Source organism: Balaenoptera physalus (assembly GCF_965194825.1).
Source record: "Balaenoptera physalus genome assembly, chromosome: 13".
Lineage (NCBI taxonomy): Eukaryota > Metazoa > Chordata > Mammalia > Artiodactyla > Balaenopteridae > Balaenoptera > Balaenoptera physalus.
The window spans coordinates 43,536,694-43,562,302 of NC_138892.1; the positions used below are offsets into that span (position 1 = coordinate 43,536,694).

The window sequence follows — 25,609 nt, forward strand, 5'->3', positions numbered from 1 at the left end:
ATTGCACCTAATCTATTCCAGGCAGGTTTTGTCTAGGCATGGTTTTAGGGGTAATTCTTAAGATTGTTTATATAAAGATTTTTGCAGTGTGGCTACTGTAATTATCCATCAAATCCAATGTCTGAGGCCATTGGTTAGTCTTTAAATATAATCATGTCCCAGCATTTGGTTTTGAGGAAAATAGATTTTCCAGTGCTCTAATGGCAACAAGTAAACATTTAGGTTTATCCCTTTTTGTAATCTCATTTTACATTTTGTTCCAAGATTAATCCATAATCCAAAAAAGCAAGGCCTTTTAAATTAATTCCCTTAATTACTGTACCAGTATGAGTCTGAGGAAGTAGTAAACCAGAAAGACATCAAATTTGCAAGAGAACAGGGAAAACCAGATATTTAGAGTCGAAGCAGCATGCAACAGGTTATACAGAAATGTTTTTACTGACGAGGGCCAGGACTCACCTAAATCTAGCTCACTGATTTTACATATTTAGAAGCTAAGGCATACAGGGGATAGGTTACTCACTGAAAGTCGCAGCTGTGGCAGTCTGAAGACAATGCTTCTTCATAAAAAGCGGAACGTAAAGATGAGTTTACCTTATAATGTTAGGAAATTGAACCATTGCTTCTTTTGAGTAAGGATTTGCTGCAAATTAGAAATACACCCAATTTTTATTTATTTTTTAAAGCCATGTATTAATGAGGCTTTTTTCCCCCGGATTGTATTAGTTCAGAAGAACTAAATGAGGGTATTTGTGCTTGACCAAACTGATAATTATAACACTCAGTATTAGGATTGGTGGAGTAACAATGAGGAAAAGAGATGTGTATCTGTTACGTGGAAATACTGGCCAGTCTGGAAACACAACAGAGTAGTAACCTGTGAAACAAACATAAAATATCCTCTTAAATGTTATTCCTCATAATGCAGTAGTAACGTAGCTCAGATAGATGACTGTATACAATTTAAGGTTTATATACATACGTGTCACTTTGTCTCGTTGTGGGTTAGCTATAAAATCAGAAGAAAGAAAAAAATTAAAAGAATAGATACTGGTGAGGCTTTTGTTTTGTTTTCTTTTTAAAAGCCAAGTCTCTTAATTATAACCATTGACTGTTGCAATCAACTTGTTTATATAACCTTTATATATAAACTTTTTATATACCACTACTATAAATGGAAAATCATTTTACATAACGTAACTGGCAGATAAAATAAATGCAATTAAAATAAAACAATTAAAAATAAGTATTAGTAATAATCAGTGTGAGCAATTTATTAAAATATTTTCCTGAAAATAAGTTTCTCCTGAGAAGAATGATACTATCTATGATCAGTCAGTAATGAAGAGACAGTGGCCTCTCATGCATTCCGGTCTGTCATTAGTATATCAGTAGGGCATTTGGATATCAAAGTCATATTTACTCCTCTCCTTCCACTGAGCTTTATTAAGATTTTGACATTCAGAGCACTGGGAAGAGAATTCCACATCTGCCATAGCCTTCTTATACTTTTTAAATGGTCAGACACCTCTTTTACACTGGTTCTGTGCCAGCTGCTGTTGCATTCCTGTGGTGGAACCCATCACGGAGCTGACCCTCTGGTACTCGTGAGCATCCCTGGTTGTCGTACCTGTGACTGACTGACTGGCCTTTGTGGTGAATTGCCACGAACCTTCTGCTGCTTTAACTTTTCTTGGCAGTTACATCCATGAAATCAAGGTATGATATGCTTGCTAGTTATATTTTTTCTTACATATATATTTTTTAAATGTTTGTTTTAAACATTCAACTTTTGAATATTGAAACAAATGTCATCCATGCACTAGCTAAAATCAGCTTGTGTACCACTGGTGTGCCCAGCACATTTTGCAAAACCATCCTGATTTGGCCTCCATTGGTATTTATTGAACCTACCAGTATCTAGAAGACCACAAAGGGATTTTTTTCCTCCAGTGTTTGCCGTAATTTGTCAGAGACGAAATCTGATAAATAAAAGCTTTTATCCTCTAACCCTTCTCCCCTGCAAATTAGCGTGTGTTTTCCTTTGTCTTTCTTAAGAGCCCAGGGGCTTTTCATTATTGGACTACAGCCTTAATTTTCTGAATTTTATCCCACAAGGTTAGAGACCATTTCAAGCTAGATCTCTAAGATCAAAAGCTAAAACTCCAGCGGTTTTCTTCTTGTTATCATTGTGCTGGTGGTGGTGTTACTGTCTAGATTTTTATAGAGAATGAATGATTTTTTTTTAGGAAATATGCAAATTAGCAATTATTTGCCTTCCAGACTAGGCACTTTGGTTACAAAGTTGAATTAGATAGGCATAATTCCTGCCTGTTTGGAATTCAGGGTCTAGTGGGAAAGACAGCTAACCAGTGGCAACAGTTAAATTACTTTTTACATAATTTAAAATTATTGTCTCAGTTTTCATCACAGATTCTAAAGAAGCATTATGAGTCTTGTTCATGAGCATAAAAACATACCATCTAAAACTTTGGGCATAAAGAAGACACCAAAATACCAAGAGTAAACTCAAGATCTGAGATTACAGGAAGGATGAATTTGGGGATAATAGATAATATTTACTGAGTGATACTGTATGCCAGGCACTTGTTCTAGATATAGTTTTTTTCCATTCGTTTCACGAAACCTGTGAAGAGGTGCCACCGTCTACATTTCATTATTGAGGAAACAGGTCCAGACACTTGCCCAGCGTCACAGTGGTGGAACTGGAAATTGAACTCAGAAATATTGTTTCTGAAATCTGTGGTTTTAACTCTTATGTCATACTGCCTAACTTGGAAGAAAAAAAGACATGCTTTCGTAGTGTTGGAGCAACATGAAAAATTCAGTTAACATATTGGTGCTCTGAGAAGGGATTTGTTGCACTATGGCTACATGTTAGTGAGTTCTCTAAACAAAACTAATTAGGAGGGAAAGAATGGTTGAACTGGAGAGAAATGACTGGCTCAGAAAGCCGGTAGAAAAAACGTCTCTGTAGCTGGAGTAAAAGTGAGAACTCAGTGTTTACAAATCAGGAGGAAGGGAAAAGCAGTTGAAAAGAATTTTATAATTTTAAACCCAGAAGGGACCTTAGGAAATGTGCAAGCAATGCAGCACTTTGGCCAAACAAAAATTTATGCAATTAAGCCCCACCCCAGCCCTGCAGCCCTGAGGGGTTCAGTTGGTTACAGATCTGGACACAAAAGTCCTAGAGGATTTGCAGAGCTGCAATAGCTTGATTGAGGTTTTCCTTCACACCATGGCAAAAAGTAAAAAAAAAAACAAAACATACTGAGATGGAAAGGAATGTGTCTGGGACAGGAACCATAAATAGACTCTTGGCCAGTTGTGTATTAATATTTCAAAGTTATGTAAAACATCCTTGGAAACGTATCTTCATTGGCCTACACTGTTCCTCAGTAAATGCTGTCTAACTAGGAAAAAGTGCCACGTTGCAGCTTTATTTCATTTATTTAATTCTACAGATGAAAATGCAAGTCTTGAGTGCTTGTACAGGTAGTAGCACACAATTCAGAATTCTTTCGGTTAACTTTGTTATACAAATTTTTGATCTTGCTGAAATTAGCAAATCTTGGGTCTACAGTTTCCCAGCATCAGAGTCGCTTTGTTGTTTTTCTGATTAGCGCTAACTAAAGAATATTATTTGCTTCTTTAAATTTCTCTTGAACCATATATATTCATTCCCAGGACAGTAAGCCACTGGTTTGATTGCTACCTGATGCCACTTTCCCTGAAAATAGCTGTTAGGATAAAACAAATGTTTCCATTCTTAGCTCTGTAGAAAGTCACAAGAGTTTTGAACACATTGTATTATTGGTAGATTGCTCCTTTTACTCACCGCAGAGATTGTCCAGACAGTTGTCATTACTGGGGCAGGCACTGCATGTGGATCCTTTTTTATATGGCCAGGTTGGGTAATTGCCTCTGTGAAGTAGAGGAAAACTGTCCATTAGGAGAGTTTTTGGTTTCTGTCTTTTTTTTTTTTCCGATCGCAATTTATTATGGTCCTGGGCTAAATCCTAGGATGGAAGTCCGCAGATTCAGAGGGTTGGTAAGAGAAGAGGAGAGGGGGAAGCAGAAATGGAAGCCTGCTAATATTTGCAGAGTTCATTCTAGGTGCCCGTGTTTAGGAACCTATGTCTTAATCATCTCAGTTAATTCTTAAGACAACTCGGGGAGGAAGTTATTTTTATTTCTGTTTTACAGATAAGGCAACTAAACCTCTAAAAAATTAAGTAACTTGCCAAAAATCACCAGGTACAGATGTCAGAGTCAGAACGAAACCTAGATTTGTCTGATTTCAGAGCAATACTCCCTCTACTTACTGTCTGGCCTATGTGATCACTGCCATCCAAAAAACTGTCCACCTTAGAAAAGCTACCATGACCCACATTTTTGTTCTCCTCAGTCTAGCAAACCTCCATAGTTTTTATTGGATAGGAGCCATTTGTCTGGGGAAAGGGCTTTCCGAAAGAAAATAACAAGAAATATGGGGGAGTTTCTAAAATGTAATTTGTTTTCACATAAAAGATGTGATAGAATAATAGATAATAATTACTGAATACTCTTCATGTACTAGGCACTGTTCTAAGCATCCTCGAATGAATCAATCTTCACAATAACCCTATGAGGAAGATACTATATTTTTTTAATCCCCATAGCTAGAGGCTGAGGCACAGAGTGTAAGTAATTGACCAAGATCACAGATTAGAAAATGAAATAATAACCAAACATTTTATATCCCCATGAATATCTCTGGAGTAGTAATGATGAAAGGCTGTACATTTATTTCAATGAACCTGCCATTGCTCTAATTTTTTTTGGAACTCTACTTTTGGAAAGGAGTTCTTAACTTTTTCATGTCATGTACCCTCTGGCAGCCTGGTGGAGCCTATGGGCTCTTTCTCAAAATAGTTTTAAAATACCTAAAATAAAGTTCATAGGATTATAAAGGAAACAAATTAAGTTGAAATAGTTATTAACATGTTAAAAATATTTGTGATATACTAATATGTACTTCTCTATTAAGTATTAGGTAAGAGCTAGCAGGGAGTCTAATAATTACAGTAATTTCAAGGTAGTGATAAAAACTATTTTGAGAGAGATGCAGCAACTAGAAAGTGATATGAACACATCTGTGATAAAGATACAGGTAGTGCAGTACAGTCATAGCTATTGCTGATAATGATTGGAGTGTTATCTTCATAAAGAAATGTTACTTTCAATAGAAGTTAGTGAAAAAGATGTAACTTTTTTCTAATCCAAGTTCATGGACTCCTCTCCCTTAATACTATACATTAATCTTCAGAGTTAAGACATTACTTTTTATTAACACCTCATTTCCAACTAAAAAGATATGTTCAAATCTCGTTTGGCTCCAAATTAATTTAGGCTGTCTCAAATTTACCCTCATGTTTATGCTACCCTGTGGAAAATAGTCAAAGGAATATAGTAGAGATTCTGATAATTATAAAAGATATCCAAAATGGACATTAATCACTGGAGTATCTTTCATTGTTAAAAAGCACAGTACTCATTGAGTAGTTAAATTCTAGAATGTTTTTAATGCAGTCATTTATGCTACTTCATACTTTGTTTAATTGTGCATTCCATACTATAAAGAAGAGGGGAAAATTGCTACTTCAAAAACAAGCTAAAAACAAGGCAGTTGTGACTTCTAGGGAAATAGAATTCATCTTGGGAGAAACATGCTACTGGAAAGGCCTGACTTGTCTAGATGGGAATGATTAGGACAAAGATATCTACAGTCTCTCAAGGTAATAGAAATAAAAGCAAAAATAAACAAATGAGACCTAATCAAACTTAAAAGCTTTTGCACAGCAAAGGAAATCATAGACAAACGAAAAAACAAACTATGGACTGGGAGAAAATATTTGCAAATGATGCAACCGATGAAGGGAAGTTCATACAACTCAATAACAAGAACAACAAAAAGAAAACCCAAAAAATGGGCAGAAGATCTAAATTGACATTTCTCCAAAGAACACATGGAGATGGCCAATAGGCACATGAAAAGATGCTCAGGATCACTAATGATCAGAGAAATGCAAACCAAAACTACAGTGAGGTACCACCTCACACCGCTCAGAATGGCCATCCTCAAAAAGTCTACAAATAACAAATGCTGGAGAGGGTGTGGAGGAAGGGGAACCCTCCAACAGTGAGGGTTTACGTTCCCTCCCTGGGAATGTAAATTGGTGCAGCCACTATGGAAAACAGTATGGAGGGTCCTCAGAAAACTAAAAATAGAGTTGCTATATTATCCAGCAATCCCACTCCTGGGCATATATGTGGACAGAACTATAATTCGAAAAGATAACATGCACCCTAATGTTCATTGCAGCACTATTTACAATAGCCAGGACATGGAAACAACCTAAATGTCCATCTACGATGAATGGATAAAGAAGATGGAAGATGTGGTGTATATATATATATGGAATACTTCTCAGCCATAAAAGAAGAATGAAATAATGCCATTTGCAGCAACATGGAGGGACCTAGAGATTATCAAACTAAGTGAAGTAAGAAAGAGAAAGACAAATACCATATACTATCACTTGTATTTGGAAACTAAAATACGACACAAACAAACTTACCTACAAAACAGAAACAGACTCACAGAGAACAGACTTGTGGTTGCCAAGAGCCGGTGGGGACGTCAGGGAGGGATGGAGTGGGAGTCTGGGATTAGCAGATGCAAACTATTACATACGTGTATAGCTGAATCACTTTGCTGTACACCAGAAACTAATACAACACTGTAAATCAACTACACTTCAATAAATTAAAAACACAGAAAGACAAAGGGACCTAAAGTATTCTGCCCAATAAAGAAGTAGGAAGTTTTAGTTTCCCCTGGTTGCCTATCAGGGCCTCAGTTGTCTTATCTGCAAAGCAGGGGTAATAGTAGAACTTACAGACTTTTCATGAAGGTTAAATAAGTTTAATATATGCGAAGCACTTAGAACTGTGCTTAGAGTACATAGTAAACTTTATACAAACGTTATGGCATTGTTTTTAATTATCGTAATCATGTTTAAAACTTCAATGCCATGGGAAATGCTCATATGTAATTTTAAGTAAAAATAGAAAACGTGTATTTCCATTATCTCAGTTTTCTAAGTATGTGTACAATGCATAAGCACACATATATAAGTTTAAAGGAAGTTGGGGGAGAATGTCATGTGTCTTCCCATTTTCCAAAGGGAGAAAAATGATGTCTTTCAAAAATAAAACTGTCAAAAGTAAATGAAATAAGTTATATAAATTGAGAAATTAAATTCAGAGTGGGTTTTCTGGTTTGAAAAGTTTTTAATAAGTTAATAAATATAATGGAATATTAATCTTCCCATCTTGTGGTGTTATTACAATATCCAATTAATCTATGTCCCTGAAAACATTTTAGTCCTCCTACTCTTAAAAATGTGTTCGTGTGTGTGTGTTTATGTAGTGTTTATAAAGGTGTCCACACAGACACACAAACACACATACAAAGAAAAACGTATCAGAATGTAAATGGAGTAGATCTCTGGACAGAGGAATTAAGGGTAATGTTAATTTTCTCTTTTACACTTTATTTATTACCCAGATTTATTTTCTATAATGAAGATAAATACTTCTAAAATAGTTTTTTTTTTTTCCCAGAAAGAGGTTAATTTGGGCACTTACCCTGGTCCATAGTTGCATATAAAATGTGCTCCATTGCGAAGAGTTTCAAAGCCAGAAACTCGAGGACAAAACTGTACTGCACAGCCAACTTTGTAACTATCTGCCCAAACAATCTGAAAGAAAATACGGATTGTTAAGAAGAGAGAGATACTAAAATGAACACTTGAGTATGATTAGGCCTTCATAAACACAGTGAGGCATATTAACTCTACTTAGGTAAAGCAGTTACCACCAGGGAAGTTTTAGGTAGTCAGAATTTCGTTGGAAATTGTGTGTGTACAAGGTGTGTGTGTACAAGGTGTGTGTGAAATAAACATAAATAATAACTAATTTTGACAGCTAGCGCAATGAAGAAATAAAACAGGCTAACAGGATAGAGAGTGACTGCTGGGGAGGAAGAGGGCTGCTTTCACTTGGGTGTGCAGGGAAGGCGTCTCGAGTGTGGAGGCGGCATTTGAGGTGAGGCCTGAATGATGAAGAGGCAGCGCTCAAAACGTGCAGGAGACCAACTGATGGAGGAAGAGCATCCGTGCAGAGGGAGCCCTTGGGGCAAAGGCCCTGGCGTGGAGTCTGCTTGCGTGCAAGAGTGGCAGAAAGAAGGCAAGCAGAGGGGCTTCCCTGGTGGTGCAGTGGTTAAGGATCCGCCTGCCAATGCAGAGCACTCGGGTTCGAGCCCTGGTCCGGGAAGATCCCACATGCCGCGGAGCAACTAAGCCCGTGTGCCACAACTACTGAGCCTGCGTGCTAGAGCCCGTGAGTCACAACTACAGAGCCCGCGTGCCACAACTACTGAAGCCCGCACACCTAGAGCCCGTGAGCCACAACTACTGAAGCCCGCGCGCCTAGAGCCCGTGCTCCGCAATAAGAGAAGCCACCGCAATGAGAAGCCCGTGCACCGCAACGAAGAGTAGCCCCCGCTTGCCGCAACTAGAGAAAGCCCACGCGCAGCAACGAAGACCCAACACAGCCAAAAATAAATAAATAAATAAATAAATAAAGGCAAGCAGAGCTGGGATCCAGGAGTGGGGGAGAATCACAGGCAATGAGGTCAGAGACAGAGGAGCAGCTCATGGAGAATCTTGTAGTGGAGGGAGCGAGAGTCCCTTTTTCAGGTCTTAGGAAGGTCACTTTGGTTGTTAAACTAGATGGACTGAGAAGAACAAGGGTGAAAAGAGGGAGGGAATTTGGGAGACTGCTTCACTGGTACTGGAAAGAGCAGGTGGTGACTCTCACTTCGGTGATGGTAGTGGGGTTCCCTAGAACTGACCAGGTTCATGGTTCAGCTTAGGCGTAAAGCTGAAAGAATTTGCTTTTGGTTTGAGGGTGGGGTAAGAGGGAAAGAGAAAAATCAAGTTAATGTTTGGGTCTGAACAACATTTGCTGAGACAGGGAAAATGAGGGAAGGAGGAGGTGGGTGGGAACACAGACAAGGGGTTCTGTTCAGTTCCTGCTACTCTTGAGATGCCCGTCAGACGACCATCTGCAAGTCAGAGGACAGAGCATGGCTCGAGACACAAACCTGGAAGACGTGGGAATGGATTAGATCATGTAGGCAAAGATAATAGATAAACAACTAAATGAGAGCATGGGATAAAGAAAAAAAGAAAAACAGCCAGCAAAACATTGAAAAGGAGTGGCTGGTGGCATAGGAGGGAAGCCAGGAACAGGGCCAGCTTCTGGGAGAGGGATGTGCTGTCCCCCTGGACCCCATGATCAGAAGGGCCCCGTACTTGGTTTAATTCAGTGCTGTCACGCATTTTAGCACTTTCAGTGGCACTTTCCCCATGATTTTTGGACAAGGGGATCCACGTTTTCATTTTGCATTAGGCCACACAGATTACACGGCTCATCCTAACTGAGACTGTTGGCTGTAGTAGAAGGCTGAAGAAAAAAGTATTTAAAGTATTTTAAAAATCTAGTATGTGGATTTAAGCCAGCAATTAAATGCACTCCTTTTTACAGTGATACGAAATTGAATTTTAAATTATTTTTAGCAACTTTGTGACTAGTTGTACCAAATACAGGGAGATGGAAAGGTGAATGAGCTGGAGCCAGTGGGTGCCTTCACAAAACGTAGAGAGAAGCAGTCAAGCAAGCGTTATGCTAGGGTTTTGAGCTCTGTGAAGGGGAAGCAGAGGGTGCTCAGGGAGTTTGCAGCAGGGGTCCTGCTCTGAGTTAGTGAGGCCGGTGCTGAAAGCGAGCTGGTCTGGGAGCCCAGAGAAGATTCGCAGCAGGGGGCACACCTGTGTGAACCAACCCCGAGGTGGGAAAGACTCACAGAACTGAGACAAGGCCGGTGTGTCTGCTGAAAAAGGTCAAACTTACTCAAAAAGAAAAAAAATAATCAATTAAGAAGAGCTCTCCGGGGAGAGTGTGTAGCGTAGGGGAAGAGGATTAGGATGGAGGCAGCTCCTCCAAGGCCTGTGGATGGAGTAGGCGGTGGGGGAGGAGCTAGGGAGGGGTGGGCAGTGTCAGGGGGGCTGGGACACTTTGCATTCTGTCCTCCTCCTTGTGTGACAACTGGGCAGGAGCTGGGGAGGCAGGTACTGGTCTCCCACAGAGGATCAGTGCTCTCCTTTGGTGAAGGACGGCCCTCCCTGGTTGAGGTGGGGTGTCTCCCTTCCCATCTCACACCCTAGAATCCCCTGCAGGGAACTCCAGGTAACCAAGTAAATCAGGCCTCTATCTCCCCGAGAGCACCTAGTTTTATGGCCATTCATTCTCAGGTTTGATGCTTGTACTTTAATTTCCCAATCATTTTTGTATTTATTTTTAAATTTCTTCGTTTCTATTCACTGCATCTCGAAGTGACTTCCTCTGGGGTGCTTTGTTTAAAATGCAGATTTCTGGGCCCATCTCAGTCCTACTGCATAAGAGTCACTGGAATTGTCCTTGAAATCTGTATTTTTTAAAAATTGAGATATAACTGACTACAAAATTATATTAGTTGCAGGTGTACAATGTAATCAATGATCCAGTATTTGTATATATTACAAAATGGTCACCACAATATCTAGTTAACACCTATCACTACACACAATTATGTGAACTTTTAAGATACACTCTTAGCAATTTTCAAATACATAATACCGTATTGTTGACTATGGTCACCACGCTGTACGTTACATCCCCAGGACTTATTTGTCTTATAACTGGAAGTTTGTACCTTTTAACCACGTTCACCCATTTCACTCATGCCCCACCTCTGGCAACCACCAATCTGTTTTCTAAGAGTTCGTTTTAAGATTCCACACATAAATGAGATCATATGGTATTTGTCTCTCTCTGTCTGACTTACTTCACTTAGCCTAATACCTGTAGATCTATCCATGCTAATGACAGGATTTCCTTAAGGAAAAGGTAGTATATTTATATACACACACATACACACAGGTACACACACACACATATTGGAACATTATTCAGCCAAAAAGTTTCTCTAGTTTAACAAGTTCCTCAGGTGATTCTTATGCATGCTAACTGGCCATGTTGGGAGTACGAGCGCCTGAGTCAATCATTTTATATTTTGATCCTTTGGTCTTTGAGCACTTTCCTCCAGTGTTGTACCTCAAGTCTCAAGTATTCTTAATCTTTGGGTTCCTCCACACACACTTAATGCTTTATGCTATTTCTTTTATTCTACTTTCTTTTACATTTCTGATCTTTTTTCCAAGACAGTGCAAGTGTTAGTTACCATTCATCTTGTGTTTTAGTCGGGCTCTCTTTAAATCAGGTTGCAATTAACATAGAGGCCATCCTTTTTAGGTTATGAATTTTGACAAAAGCATGTACTTGTGCAGCCGCCACCATATTCAATATCTAGAACATTTCCCCAAAAGCTCCCTTGTGCCCCTTTGTGGTCAGCTCCCACCCCCAGCCCCTGGCAATCACTAATCTATTTCCTGTCCTTGTGGTTTTGCTTTTTCCAGAATGTTACATAAATGGAATCAGTTTAAATGTAGCTTTTTCAATCTGGCTTCTTTCACTAAGCATAAGCATTTGAGATTCACTCATGTTGTTGAATTCATTACTCGTCACTCTCCTTTTCATTGCCGAGTAATATTTATTGCATGGATGTATCAGTTTATTTATCCATTCAAGTTGGCCTCTTTTTAATAGCTTCATGGGCATTCAGGTTCTGGGTTCAACTCTGTGGGCTCTGGGGTTACAAAGACCAAGTTTATATTCCAGCTCAGCCACCCACTGTGTGACCTTGGCCTCAGCGTCCTCGTCTATTAAATGAGGGCAACACCACCTACTCCAGAGGCTTATTTTGACATTTTAAATGGGCTAATAAGAAAGTGATTAGAACAGCTTATGGAACATAGCAAGCTCTCAGCAGATGTTCATGTTTTATTCTCTTATGATTAATATTCTTCTGCTTTAAAACTTCTGAAACTTTTTTTTAATCAGGCAGATTCCTGTTGCATGTTTTCCTTTTTTAATATGGTAAACAAAAATAATTAAAAAATATTAAGAGCTACTCATTGAGAATTTTCCTAGTGGCGGGGTAGTGTTCAGCATGTTACATGCAACATGTTTAACCTCATAACACATCAATAAATACATCCTGCCCCAATTTTTCCTAGATGAGGGGTGGAACCTAATGCTACTTGACCACAAAGTGCTGTGAGGACAGTCCACGCCCTAAGCAAGATGCTTCCAGAGTGCTTTCCTTTTTAGCAGAATCAGGAACCTATACCTAACAAAAACATTGCATCTGGGGAACCCAACCCAGTGGGGGCAGGCATGTCTCTTCCTCCTAGCTAACAACCCCTTTACACCATCTTCCCCTTTCAATTCTCAGTATGAGTCCATCTGACTCATTATCAGTAATATGCAACATGTACAAAATCAGCTAGACAAACAGTGAAACATCGCACACTTCCGTTGGTTCTGGGAGGGTGTAAAAATAAAAATTTCAACGGGTGGGGATAAAAAGAAATGAGGTCAATAGTGCCATCTAGTGGGCATTCTTAGCACTATCAAACCTGAGCTGCTGCCCACCCAGCTACTTTTTAAATATTTCGTTAGTTATTTGGCTGCACCGGGTCTCAGTTGTGGCACGCGGGATCTTTTAGTCACGGTACGTGGGATCTAGTTCCCTGAGCAGGTTAATTTCCAGCATGAATTTAAAATGGTCCCCTGCATTGGGAGCGTGGAGTCTTAGCCACTGGACCACCAGAGGAGTCTGCCGCCCAGCTATTTAAGTCAAACTATTCCCAAACTTTACAAAGATGAACTGTCGGCAACAAAATATCTAACCTAAATAATCTTCCATATTAATACACCAGAATTCTTCCACAATTTAAATCTCTAGTGAAGACAGAACTAAAGTATTGAATTAACATGTCAAGAAATATCACACTCTCATGAAGTAATAATGCATCTGGGGACTTCCCTGGTGGTGCAGTGGTTAAGAATCCGTCTGCCAATGCAGGGGACATGGGTTCGATTTCTGGCCTGGGAAGATCCCACGTGCCGCGGAGCAACTAAGCCCGTGAGCCACACCTAGAGTCTGCGTGCCACAACTACTGAAGCCTGTGCGCCACAACTACTAAGCCCACGCACCCCGACTACTGAAGCCCATGCGCTCTAGGGCCCACGTGCCGCAACTACAGCGCCCGGGTGCTGCAACTACTGAAGCTCGCGCACCTAGAGGCCATGCTCCACAACAAGATAAGCCACCGCAATGAGAAGCCCGCGCACCACAATGAAGAGTAGCCCCCCCCCCCGCAGCAACTAAAGAAAGCCCGCGCACAGCAACGAAGACCCAACGCAGCCAAAAAATAAATAAATAATGCATCTGAATCTATTGTCTTTACTCTGTACAACCACTGCTCACTGGCCAAAATCTGAAAATAGCTTGTTTTTTATTAACAATTAAGATGAGGGTAAGTGGGAAGTTATAAATACCCACTTGAGGTAATTTCCAGCATGAATTTAAAATGGCAACTGAGTAATCTTGGACCTCCCAGCAAGATTTCTTGCAAGGATAAAAACAGGAAGTCTTCAAGCTGTCAGAGCCTTCTTCCAATTGATGGAAAAATAGCTCATGGAAGAAATCTAAACTTTGTTCAATGACTACTAAATACTAGTACTTTACTAGATAAGCAACGTATCTTATTTCTGAATCCCAACTCTTCCTTTTACTAGCTAAATGACACTGGGATAACAACATCTTGACCCCTCTGAGCCTGTTTATTCATCTATGGATAATAGCATCTCTTAGAGGTGTGTGGTGAGAGTTGAATGAGATCTTAAATGTAGAGAGCTAAGTACCACATTCACTTAAAAAGTAGTTGCTGGTGCTGCATCTTCCCAGACCCAGGGGGGCCCTGGACATCCTCTCCATCATTTGAGTTGGGGGTAGACTGTAGTGGTCTCTTAAAGAGAACAGGTTAGGATCACTCACTTTGGGCTCTGCTACCTGTCTGAAAGGAACTGGATTTTAGGAAATGTTTTCTTATGTCCCAAATATTAGCCCTCTTTTTTTTCCCCCTAGATGCAAGAGGAAGATTTACAAGTAAGCTGTTAATTTGGGGAGGGCCGTCTCTGAGATCTCAGGCCTCTATGACATATAATGAAGTTTCCTCCTCTTGTTTTGACTTCCTGGAATGATGGACATGAAGTGTCTTTTAACTTGCAGGGTTTAGGAGATTGTTGTCAATTTAACAGTCTTTGGATCACTGTGTATTTGGTGGGTTAAGCTGCTTGCCATTCTTCTGAAATGCCAAGTTCATTTGTACACATTGTACGTCTTCTACACCTTGTTAATTTTGCCTGGAGTTCTTTTTACATTCCTTTTCATTTCACAAACTCTCACTCAGTTTAAGAACCAACTTATATGTCTCCTGCTGTATGAACAAGTCCTGTGTCTCCATACCTCCCTTTGGCCAGGTCAGTTGCTCTGTCCCCATTGCTCCCATGGCACCTTGTCAGTTTCTCTGAGCTGCACTAGCTATATGCTATAATACATCCACTTACACACGTCTCTTCCAAATAAAAGTCACCTCCTAAGGGTCAGGGGCCATTCCCAGCTGCGTCCCTCATTCCCTGCCCCACAAGCCATTTCTCCTCCCTTTCACTTCTCTGCGATTGTACTCCCCAGTAAAATCTTAGCACGTAAGCTATGATCTCAGCCTCTGTTTTTTCAGGAGTCTGGACTAAAACGCATGACCTGTACCTTACAAAGTGCCTAGAATAGGGGAGAAGCTTAAACACCGACTGAGTGAGAGTCAGCACCTTCAGACTGACAATTACTTCTGGAGATTAACACCGCAGTGCATAATGGCACCAGATACCATTTGTAGGCACTCTGGATTTAGCTTTCTTGCCCTTTAGGATTTGTGGGAATCCAATGAAATTTATTTTCTGGTTAAGTTTATTTGTTAATATAAACCAAAATTGATGGTTTATTGGGCAAGTCTAGGGGAGCCCTTACTTATATTTCCAAGAAAGGGACCGAGAGGCTACTGATGATTTGATAGCTCCTCCTTGATTACAATAACCTTAAGGTGAAAATTTCACTGAAATCAACCCTTTCCCTCTCATTATAACAATTTCCTATAACTGTGCCAAACGTGTTTCACCTATAACACCACCAGTGAGGTCAGAATCTTTATAAGGCTGAACTATATTGAGAGTTTTTCTACCAACATTTTGCTCTTTAAAAACACCTAATATTCCAAGTTAACTGGCTTGTTAGAAATGCTTTTGCCCTCAGATGTCATTTCAACAATTTTTTTTTTTTAAATAAATTTATTTATTTATATATTTATTTTTGGTTTTGTTGGGTCTTCGTTTCTGTGCGAGGGCTTTCTCTAGTTGTGGTGAGCAGGGGCCACTCTTCATCGCGGTGCGCGGGCCTCTCACTATCGCGGCCTCTCTTATTGCGGAGCACAGGCTCCAGACGCGCAGGCTCAGTAATTGTGGCTCACGGGCCTAGTTGCTCCGTGGCATGTGGGATCTTCCCAGACCAGGGCTCGAACCCGTGTCCCCTGCATTGGCAGGCAGATTCTCAACCACTGCGCCACCAGGGAAGCCCCAACAATTTTTTTCTACATTAAAACCAGTCAAACATAGGTTCACTACCTTTAGTTACTGGTTTGACAAGGACTGCCAGGAAATAAAATAAATAAAATGGGGCCAATATAGGGAGGCAGTATATTAAGAAGATTATAGAAGACTTTTCCTAGGGATTTGTTTCCACCATGTTGCAAATGTGAGTTAGAGTTAGGAAGCCAAAACCAACTTGAATTAAAAAAAAAAAAAAAAAGAAAAAATCCCATCGAGTGAAAAAAAAAACAAAACAAAAAAACAAACAAACAAAAATTAAATAAAAAAAAAAATCTCATCGAGAAGCTCTGAATGTGGCTATTGAGACTAATACTGTAGATGTGGGTGCAGGGTAGCTACAGGATTATTTGTACAAATTTATATGTTGACCTCTCCACTGGGTCTGGGACTTTTTTTTTTTTTTTTCCTCTTTATGTGGCACATCATAGATTCTCAGTCCATGTTTGAAAGACTAAGAGGATATGGAAGCATCAACTATTATTACCACAATTTTTTTTTCTTTTGGCCACACTGCGCAGCATGCGGATCTTCCCGGACCAGGGATCGAACCCATGCCCCCCCTGCAGTGGAAGCGTGGAGTCTTAACTACTGGACCACCAGGGAAGTCCCCTTCAATTCTTATTGATGCTTCTGTCTGAGAGGCTTATTTCTCCCAGTTTTATAGTCCCAGAACAACTGACTCAAATTTCCTAGAGAACTCGTACCTGGAATAAATCCGTTCACTCATAAGGTCCTTTGATTGCTCACAAGTGGAACAAAATACCATGGGAAGACAGGTGTGATTAAAATTATTTAAAGGCTGTGCAGATTGGTGGGCCTCACATTTTACCTATGTCCAGGTAACTACACTCTTCAAGCACTATCTCCTCTGGTATTGGAGTCTGTCCCATTTATTTATTTTTAAAGTAAGCCTGTAACCCCTACTCTCTCATATTTACAGGGACACTAGCTTACTCTATATTTTTCTTAACACCAGATTCCAGCTTTCTCCTTACCCTTGAAATGAAAGCTTCAAGAGAATATAAGGCAGATACTTACCTGAGTATAATGGCCACAGACCTTGTCACATTTCTGAGTCTTGAAGTCATAGTATTGAATTTCGTTGTACCAGTCTGTGACGGCTGAAGACACAGAAAAGAGGGACAGAGACCCAGTCCAGAGGTTTTCTCCCAGCGAAGTGAAATTTGGGTGCAGCTTGTGGGGTGGCTTCAGCTGTGTGTTGTGTGCAAACTGACAGTTTCTTGCCCATGCTTTTGCAATTCGGGCTAGTACTGGGTCCCAAGTCTGCAGAAATAAATATGAAACACTAGGAGGGTCAAGAATGGAACTTGTTACCCAACGCTGTAACCGCAGTGAGCAAAGTGGGAATTTGCATGGGAGGTGACGTGCAATGTCCAGAATGGAGAAGGACCACAAACATGTAGGTCCTCCATATGAGAAGGATCATATTACGGTCTTCAAGTTTTGACTAGGGTTAGTGGGAGACATGATAATCTAGTTTCGAGGAATTTAGAATCAAAGTGAGTGACACAGAACAACATTTCACTGAAGGTCTATTATGTTGCCAAATAACATATGCTGGTTTCACATATTTTCTATAATTTCATACCTACAGTAGCCCCTATCGTAAGAAGCTCAGAAACGTTAAAAACCAGGCCAAAGCCACAGACCTAGGATTCAAACCCAAGCCTGACTGAATCAGAATCCTAGCCTTTCCCCCAGACGCCCTGCGGCCTTCCTGAGAAAGTCAGTACTCTGCCGGCAACAAAAAAAGTCAACTTAGAGACAAAAAATGAAACCAAAAAAACCTCATAAAAATTAACAGGCAAAAAAGAGACATAAATTGCACCTGAGGACGTGTGCAAAGGAAGTGTCCAAAAAGAGAAGTAAAACATACTTGCTTTATAACAAGAATTGAGTAGGCAGAGCGAAACTGGGTTCGTTTTGATCGCAGGTGGTGAATTTAAAGCACACCTTCATCACCGCGAGAGCACTGGTCAGGATTAGCAAGGATTCACCACCAAAATCAATCCACATTTGTTGTTTTCGACTGACTTCTGCCACAAGCACTCATGTTTTTCTTACCATGTACAGCATATTACTGGCTTTTGGAGTCACTTCTGATCGGAACTTGTTGTGCATTCGAACACAGTCTTTGATGAAACCTTCATTTTCGATATCTGGCAAAGTATTTGCTGGAGAGGAAGAACTGGAGACCACAGAGAGCATGCAGGCTGTCACAGCAAGTGTGACTCGCATGCTCAGACTGTCTGGCGTGGAGCCCCGGAGGCTGGAATCCAGAGGCACTGCAGGTCCCGAGGGTGGGTGAGCCAGTTTTACAAAGCACAGTCGACTTCTGCTTTGAGAAAACGGAAAGCAGAACATGAGTTCATCACAAGTGTGAAGAAAAGGGTTTCTCCATATATGGTTTGCAGCTCGTTTTGTGCCCTTAACCCTGTCTTTTCGGTGGTTCTCAGTGACACAGCACCTATTACAACATGGATTTTTACGAGGCTACATCAGACTTTCTTTTGAGTTGGGGGATGTTTCCAAAGGAAGTTCTGGAATCTCCAGAAATAATAGTCCCAATTTTTACTGAGGTTCTGGTGGTTAAACAAAAACATCTCTTATTTCAATAAAGGTCTTGCCAAATACTTTTTAAAAACATTTTTTTTGGAGTCCCATCAGCACACCGTGGTTAGAATATCTGGTTAACATCATCGCTCGACCTAGAATTCATTCACAATGCTGAATGTGATGGGGTTGAGTCGATTTTGTCCATTCCCCTCCCCCAAATGAAAAAAACAGTTACGTGAACTTCTGGAGGCAGCTGGCTACTGCTGCCAGTGGATTCCTAATTTTGCAGCCTTTGCTAAACCTCTGTGTGTGCTCTTCTCCTAGATCACAACACAGAGCCTATTTCCTGGCCCTTCAGAGGCATTAATCTCCTTTGAAGCTTTAATATAAGCTTTGTCCACACTCCAAATTCTTGGCTTACCTAATTTTGACAAACCTGTTCATCTATACTGCCATGAAAATAACGGGACTGCTGCAGGCATTCTAGGACAATCTTCTGCTTCTCAAGATACGTCCCTGTAGCGTGTTTCTCATACCAGTTAGCTCCTGCGGCATTAGGTGTGCCCCATGCTTCTGTGCGGTGGCTGCAGCTGCCGCCTTGATTGACAAAGCCAATTAGGCATGTTAGGCTCCCCTATTCATCTCTATGTTCCCCAGGCGGTGTCAGCTATTCTACAAGTTCAAAGGATACAGCAACTCTCTACACGGTGACAGGCCACTTATGAGCTGACTTTCTCATCATCTTACGTCGTTGTAACCCTTTGAATCCAGCTACTTTACTACCCCTCCCTGATGGAGAGCCCCGCTGTATCACACATGATTGCCTTGCAGCCGCAGAAATGGTCTCAAAGCCACGAGAGGCTCTCTCAGACACCACTTTAGGTAACCCAGACTGACTTCTATTTTGTGATGGCTCCTGTCAATGAAATTTCTTGGGAAACATAACTGGTTACGCTGCAGTTTCCCCTCATGGGACTCCTGATGCTCGTTCTGATGCCACAGTAAAATCAGCCCAAGCTGCTGAGCTCATAGCTCTTACTAGAGCTTGTACCTTAGCAGAAGGGAAAACTGCCGCTATTTATACAGATTCCAGATGTGCTTTTGGAGTCTGCCTTGCTGTTGGCACAATTTGCAGATCCCGTGGCCGCTTAACTTCTGCAGGTAATCTTATTGCTAATGACCATATAGCAGCTGCCTTATTACAAGATATTCACCTCTCTTCTAAAACTGCTGTTGTTCATTGTTCAGCCCATACCAAGGAAATGCTATATCTTTAGGAAATGATCAGGCTGACAGAGTTGCTAAAATCCAGCTCAAAATGGACACCCTTATTCCTCCTCTACCGAATTTTTAAACTTGCGCCTTTATTCTTGACTGATTTTATCAACTGTTAAGCAAATGCCCCACAGTCTGAAAAAGGCAAATGGGTGCAAAAGGGTGCTAAACAATTACCAGGTGGATACATCAGGTCAAATGGACTTCCTATAGCCCCCTTTCCTTTAACCTTTTGGCTTATATCCCATCAAGTGGGATATATGTGCAGATGGGGGAGAATTAAGGGACTACAAGACAATTGGTCTTGCCCTGGCATCCATAAAATTTCTGACCAAAGTATTTCCCTGTGCACTACTTGTAAATCTCCCCAAATTTCTGGGAAATACCTGGGATACCCCCAAGAAATCCTCCAAGGCCCACGTTCCCCTTTGTGGCACTCCAAATGAATTTTATAGATTTCCCCCCAACTTTAGGCTATTCTCACTGTTTGGCTGTTGTCCACATGTTTCGTGGATGTACTGAATCCTATTGGACTAGACGTGCCTCAACCACAACAGTGGTAAAGACATTAATAACTGAGGTTATTCCTCACTTTGGCATTCCTTTATGGATTGAATCAGATCAAGGAACTCATTTTACAACATAAAGCACTTGCTTGCAAAAACTCTGGGGTACTCATTACAATTTCAGACCCCATATCATTCTCAATCCTCAGGGAAAGTGGAACGTAAAAATCTAGACATAAAAAAACTTTAGGAAAGATCTGTCAAGAAACTGGACTTAAATGGCCAGAAGCTTTGCCCTTGGCCCTTATAAAGATCCAGAATACTCCAAATAGGACAGATGGACTGACCCCTTTTGAAATGGTCTTTGGATACCCAATGTCCATTGGTATTTCTAAACCTTCCGTTCCTGGGTTAAGTGAAGATTATGGGAACTTAAGTGAACAACCTGATGATATGACTAGCTAGATACAACAACAAATGTACTTGAAGCAGGTAAAAGGGGCTTGGCTTCCACCAACTGATAAGCCTCGCCATCGTTTCGACCAGGAGACCAAGTGTACCTCAAGGTCTTTAGAAGAAAACATGTGCTGTCACCTCCCTGGGAAGGACGTTATGAGGTACTGCCAACCACCTACACTGTCGTCAAAAGGAAAATCCTCCTGGATCCATGCAAGCCATGCCAATATAGGCCCAGAACATCCCTCTCAAGACAAGTGGGAGACAGATCCCCCAGGTGACTTTTAAAGATTTGCAGGGCCAATTCCCAGGCCCCAGAAGCAGCCAGCATCATGAAGTAGACAGCTTTCCCCAAGATCACAGATCAAGAAGCCTCACTTTCACCTATCTCCCTTTCCCCACTTTTAAGACTCCCTATACACACACATTAAAAAGAAAAAACAAAAAAAACCCCACTTTTTCTTATTAACAAATCCTTTCTCTGCATTTATTAATCATTTATTAGAAGGCTAGCTGGAGAGTGCTTGTCTCTTTCTATCTTATTTCTCCTCTAAGTCTCCACTCTGGGCTCGTTTTCAACCTGTGTTTTGTTCTTACTAACCCTCCCTTACCCCCTTATGCTAACTTACCAAACCCTGGCCACGCTAACTCAGCCTAACTGTTGATTATGTCAACATCTGGATAGTGCAAGAGAGCCTGAACTAGTCTTGGTTCCTGCTGATGTGAACGTGGTGGGCTAAGTACGTAAGATGGATGAGCGGCAGGGTATGATATCCATGACAAGAAAATCATCACTCTGCATCTTCTTTTAGTGAGTCATTTGGGCCCCAGAAAAAAATCTGTAGAAGCCCAAAGACTGTCCCTTACCCAGATAAATAGGTGAAAATTTTTCCCTTTGCATTAAAAGCAAACATGACACTGGACCTTTCTTGGGTGACATACCAGGACAATATTGCAAATCAAATTCTGTGGTTTGGTTCCACAGGTGACATCTTTAAACCTCTCAAGGAAATTGCAAATGACTCTAGCACCACCATTTTGGGAACAAATGTCTGCCAAATCACCACATGTTCCGGATGTCTCAGAAGTCACCCTTGTACAATTTAGGATACTGCAGCTGCCCCCATGATTAAGCTGCCCCAAACCACAAACTATATACGTGTGGATCAAAAATCTGGACTTACTCTGGTTAGGTGACAGAAATAAGCTTTACAGCTGCCAAAACCCGACAACAGATCTCCTATATCAGCTATTTTGCAATCTGTTTCACTCTCACATGTTGACAGGAGCGCATGGAGAATGGAGGCGTTTGGACACTACAGCACCACTGGCAAAAGTCATGGAATACCCCAGACCCTGGGAATTACAGCTTCCATTCTAACCTTGTCTGTAAACCACTCTAGTCTTTTTATTTTATGTGACAACCAAATGCATAAAGGGTTCCTGACTAAATGGTCAGGACCATGTGGATTTGGATACCAGTCTCCTTCTGTCACCAAATACTCCACCCTAAATGCCAGCCAAATTACAAACATGAGTTCCTTTGTTCATAAAGTTGTGCCACATAAACATGCTTGCTGAGAAATCACAGGGAATCTGCTGCGTATCACAATCCCAATGTCTTTTCAGCACTGAGGGTCTTATTCCCAAGCTTTAAAGATTATGAATTGGAAAAAGCAATCTCTCTGCAGTAATGGAAGAAGAGTTCAACACTGCTATGCAAACCCTGAAAATACTCCAATCAGAAGTTAATAGCTTAGGGCTTCCCTGGTGGCGCAGTGGTTGAGAGTCTGCCTGCCGGTGCAGGCGACACGGGTTCGAGCCCTGGTCTGGGACGATCCCACATGCCGCGGAGCGGCTGGGCCCGTGAGCCACAGCTACTGAGCCTGCGCGTCTGGAGCCCGTGCTCCGCAGCAAGAGAGGCCGCGACGGTGAGAGGCCCGCGTACGGCGATGAAGAGTGGCCCCCGCTCGCCCCAACTGGAGAAAGCCCTCGCACAGAAACGAAGACCCAACACAGCCAAAAATAAATAAATAAATAAATAGATAGATTAAAATACACACACACACACACACAAAAACCAAACTGCTTGAAGATGGGAAAGGAAATTAAAAAAAAAAAAAAAGAAGTTAATACCTTAGCCTCTGTGGTGCTCCAAAATCATCATGCCCTAAATACACTGACTGCCCAGCAAGGAGGAGAGTTTGTGCAGTCGTTGGTGAAAAGTGTTGCTTTCTGTGAATCACAGGACAAGTAATATCTAACTTACATCTACTAAAAGAGAAGATTAACATTTTTCATCAGATAAAGGGAGCTCACACATATCATTGGACTTAGTCCCAGGACTGGGGAACTGGTTTACCAGGGCATGGGGGAAATGTTCTCCAATTTGTTCCTTCCTGTTTGTGTATCTTCATTCTAATATATGTTCTCTTCTCCCTTTGCTGATCTCTTACCAATTTATTACTTACTTGTATCTCCACTGTCACCAGGTCAGCTTTTTATACATGAAATTAAGGAGGTTTCAGAGGAGGGAACTGATGGGGCTCAGGGCAGGCCGCCCCAAAGTGCAGATTATCATCAAACTGAAAACAAGCAAGGCACAAAAGACTCGGGAAGAACATCTGACTGTCCCCCTAACTGCCTAAAAGAATTTAAGATAGAAGGCCCGCTCCAAGAAGGGGCTATCATCATAGATAACTAGAGTATAATATAAACTAGGTGTGGTAGACAGGAAAGAACCTGGCAAGGCCTGTTTGATCAAAGTCTTCTTTGAGTCCCACTATCTCTAGAGGTCCCAGCAAACACTTGTTTACCAAGCATTAACTCTTTTCATCTTCCTGTGGATTATCTTACTTCCCCTAGAAGTCCCAGACCTCTACCGCCTTCTCCTTGGTCCAGAAGGACATATATACCTCATCTTGCCTTATTATCTTTGTAATTTCTCATGCTTATGTGAATTCCCCATATGTACGTATTAAGCTTGATTTTCTCCTCTTAATCTGCTTTTTGCCATTTTAATTATATGACAAGCCAAAAAGAATCAAGAGGGGAAGGGGGTAACTTTCCCCTCCCCACAGATGCATGTGTGTAATATATGTGTGTGGAGGGGGGTGACAGAGCGTGCCCATGAGAAAGAGGGGGCAAAGAGAGAGAGAACAGTACAAAGAATACTGGTCTCAATTTCAGATTTCAGTTTAAGCTCTGTTCCTAACTAGCTGTAAAACCTCAGATGAATTATCAAACTCTCTAATCCTCAGCTGAATCCTCTCTAATCCTTTACTGAATGAGACTAAGAGGACCTTTTCTGTTATACCTTCTTAATCAGAGAGGGTTTGGGAGGATCAAATGAACTAGTTAACATATTAATTCAACACAACTAAATTCCTGCTCTGTGTATTCAAGTTAGTAATACAAGATAAAAACATAGTCACTGCCTTCAAGAAGCTGACAGTGGTAAGAGCTGTGAGCTGGTGGTGACAAAGACAGGGAGAGTTGAAGACCAGGGTAGAGGAGAACAAGGGCTAAGGACTCACAGGTGAGGATGCCTAACCCATTCTGGGAAAAGTAGAGATGGCTTCCTACATATAGCAGTGAGGTCTTCACTGAGCTGGATTGGTGTTGATCAAATGAAAAAGGGATGGAGAGATGAAAGAAATTTGGGGGATAGGAACTGGATTTCTAGTTGTGAAGTTGGAAACATGATGTCATGGCAAGAAGAGAGAAAGAGCCAGTTCACATTGTCTCTCTCTATAAAGATGACTTCAAGTATTGCTTACGTCTGGTAGGAAACATGGTACCTGGTCTCATGGAATTTAGAATCCAAATGGTGCTTTTATGCCAATCAGGAAGAGCTATAAGACTCAGATTAAGGAGGACTTCTGGATTCTGCCAGTGATTTGGATTTTATCACAAAGCTGCTGGGAAGTTATAAGAGAGATTTTACTATAGGGCTATAGGTGGGGTGTAATCTGGTTTTAGAAAACACCAGTGTTTTAGAAAATCAAGAGATATGGAGAATGGAATGGGGTGGGGGAGGTATTAATATCTAATGGCAACTCTTAAAAAGTAAAGAAACATTACAGAAACCTAAGGTGGAATTATTGTTGCCACACACATGCACAAAAAATCACCTCACAAGGTACTCATATATTATAATTTCAATTATGTTCAGGCTGCCTAATTTATACCAGCATTCCTTTCCATTATATTGACCTAGGGGAAGCATCTCCTTGGGTAGGGCTCAGAGGCAAGCTTTTGATCAAGGGAGTGACAATCAACAGTTAGACCTTCCTCCAGCTTGAGTTGGTAACCAGGCCTGAAGCCTGCTTTCCATCTTGTTGTGGGTCTCTGAACTAGACTGCCTGGGTTTTGAACACAAGAACAAGAGAGGTGAGAACTTGCAAGCAAGGAAATTCCGTGATGTTTTGTGGTTGCTTGAGCAAACCACACTGTACATGTACAACTCCTAGGAATAAGCAATATTATCTTGGTAATGAAATAAACTAATTACTTTTCTCTAATTTCCAAAAATAAGCAAAATGGAGTCTGCTATTACTGAGACCATTTTTTACACGATTCTGCAGAGCAACTTAGCTCCTCAAAGCTACAACCCTCAAACTTCTTAATTCATACTACATTCCCACAACAAAAGCCCAAAGAAGTCATTTGCTCAGAACAACAGGAACTTTTACCTGTTTCAACAGGCTCACAACTTTGCCAAGTCTTTCCTTTTCTTATCTTGGGTCTTCACCATAATCTCCTTGAAAAGTATGTGTGTGTTAAGAAAGATTTGTTTTCAGGGTTTATCTCTGAATAGTGACACTTTTTTATTTCTTTCTCTGTTGTTTATGGTTTTTTTTGTTTTTGTTTTTTTTTCCAATAAGCATATACTATCTTTTTTTTTTTTTTTAAAGGGAACGCTATTTATTTATTTATTTATTTTGGCTGTGTTGGGTCTTCGTTTCTGTGCGAGGGCCTTCTCCAGTTGCGGCGAGTGGGGC

General features: G+C 41.0%; 1 protein-coding gene across 7 annotated transcripts in view; it reads right to left on the reverse strand.

The window, feature by feature from the left end:
* Nucleotides 1-70: 70 nt before the first annotated feature.
* Nucleotides 71-25,609, reverse strand: part of GLIPR1 (GLI pathogenesis related 1) — a 39,055-nt gene continuing 13,516 nt past the window's right edge. For 5 of the 7 annotated variants that reach the window (XM_082419090.1, XM_082419091.1, XM_082419093.1 and 2 more), the window contains 6 exons: nt 17,878-18,148; nt 16,831-17,076; nt 7,714-7,826; nt 3,860-3,945; nt 983-1,009; nt 71-877 (listed from right to left, as the gene is read on the reverse strand). In XM_082419090.1, coding sequence (XP_082275216.1) covers nt 723-877; nt 983-1,009; nt 3,860-3,945; nt 7,714-7,826; nt 16,831-17,076; nt 17,878-18,051 — 801 coding nt within the window. In that variant the 5' untranslated portion in view covers nt 18,052-18,148 and the 3' untranslated portion in view covers nt 71-722. Of the gene's footprint in view, nt 878-982; nt 1,010-3,859; nt 3,946-7,713; nt 7,827-16,830; nt 17,077-17,877; nt 18,152-25,609 lie in introns of those variants that run through there. The other 2 variants (XM_082419092.1, XM_082419094.1) reach the window with 2 other exon arrangements.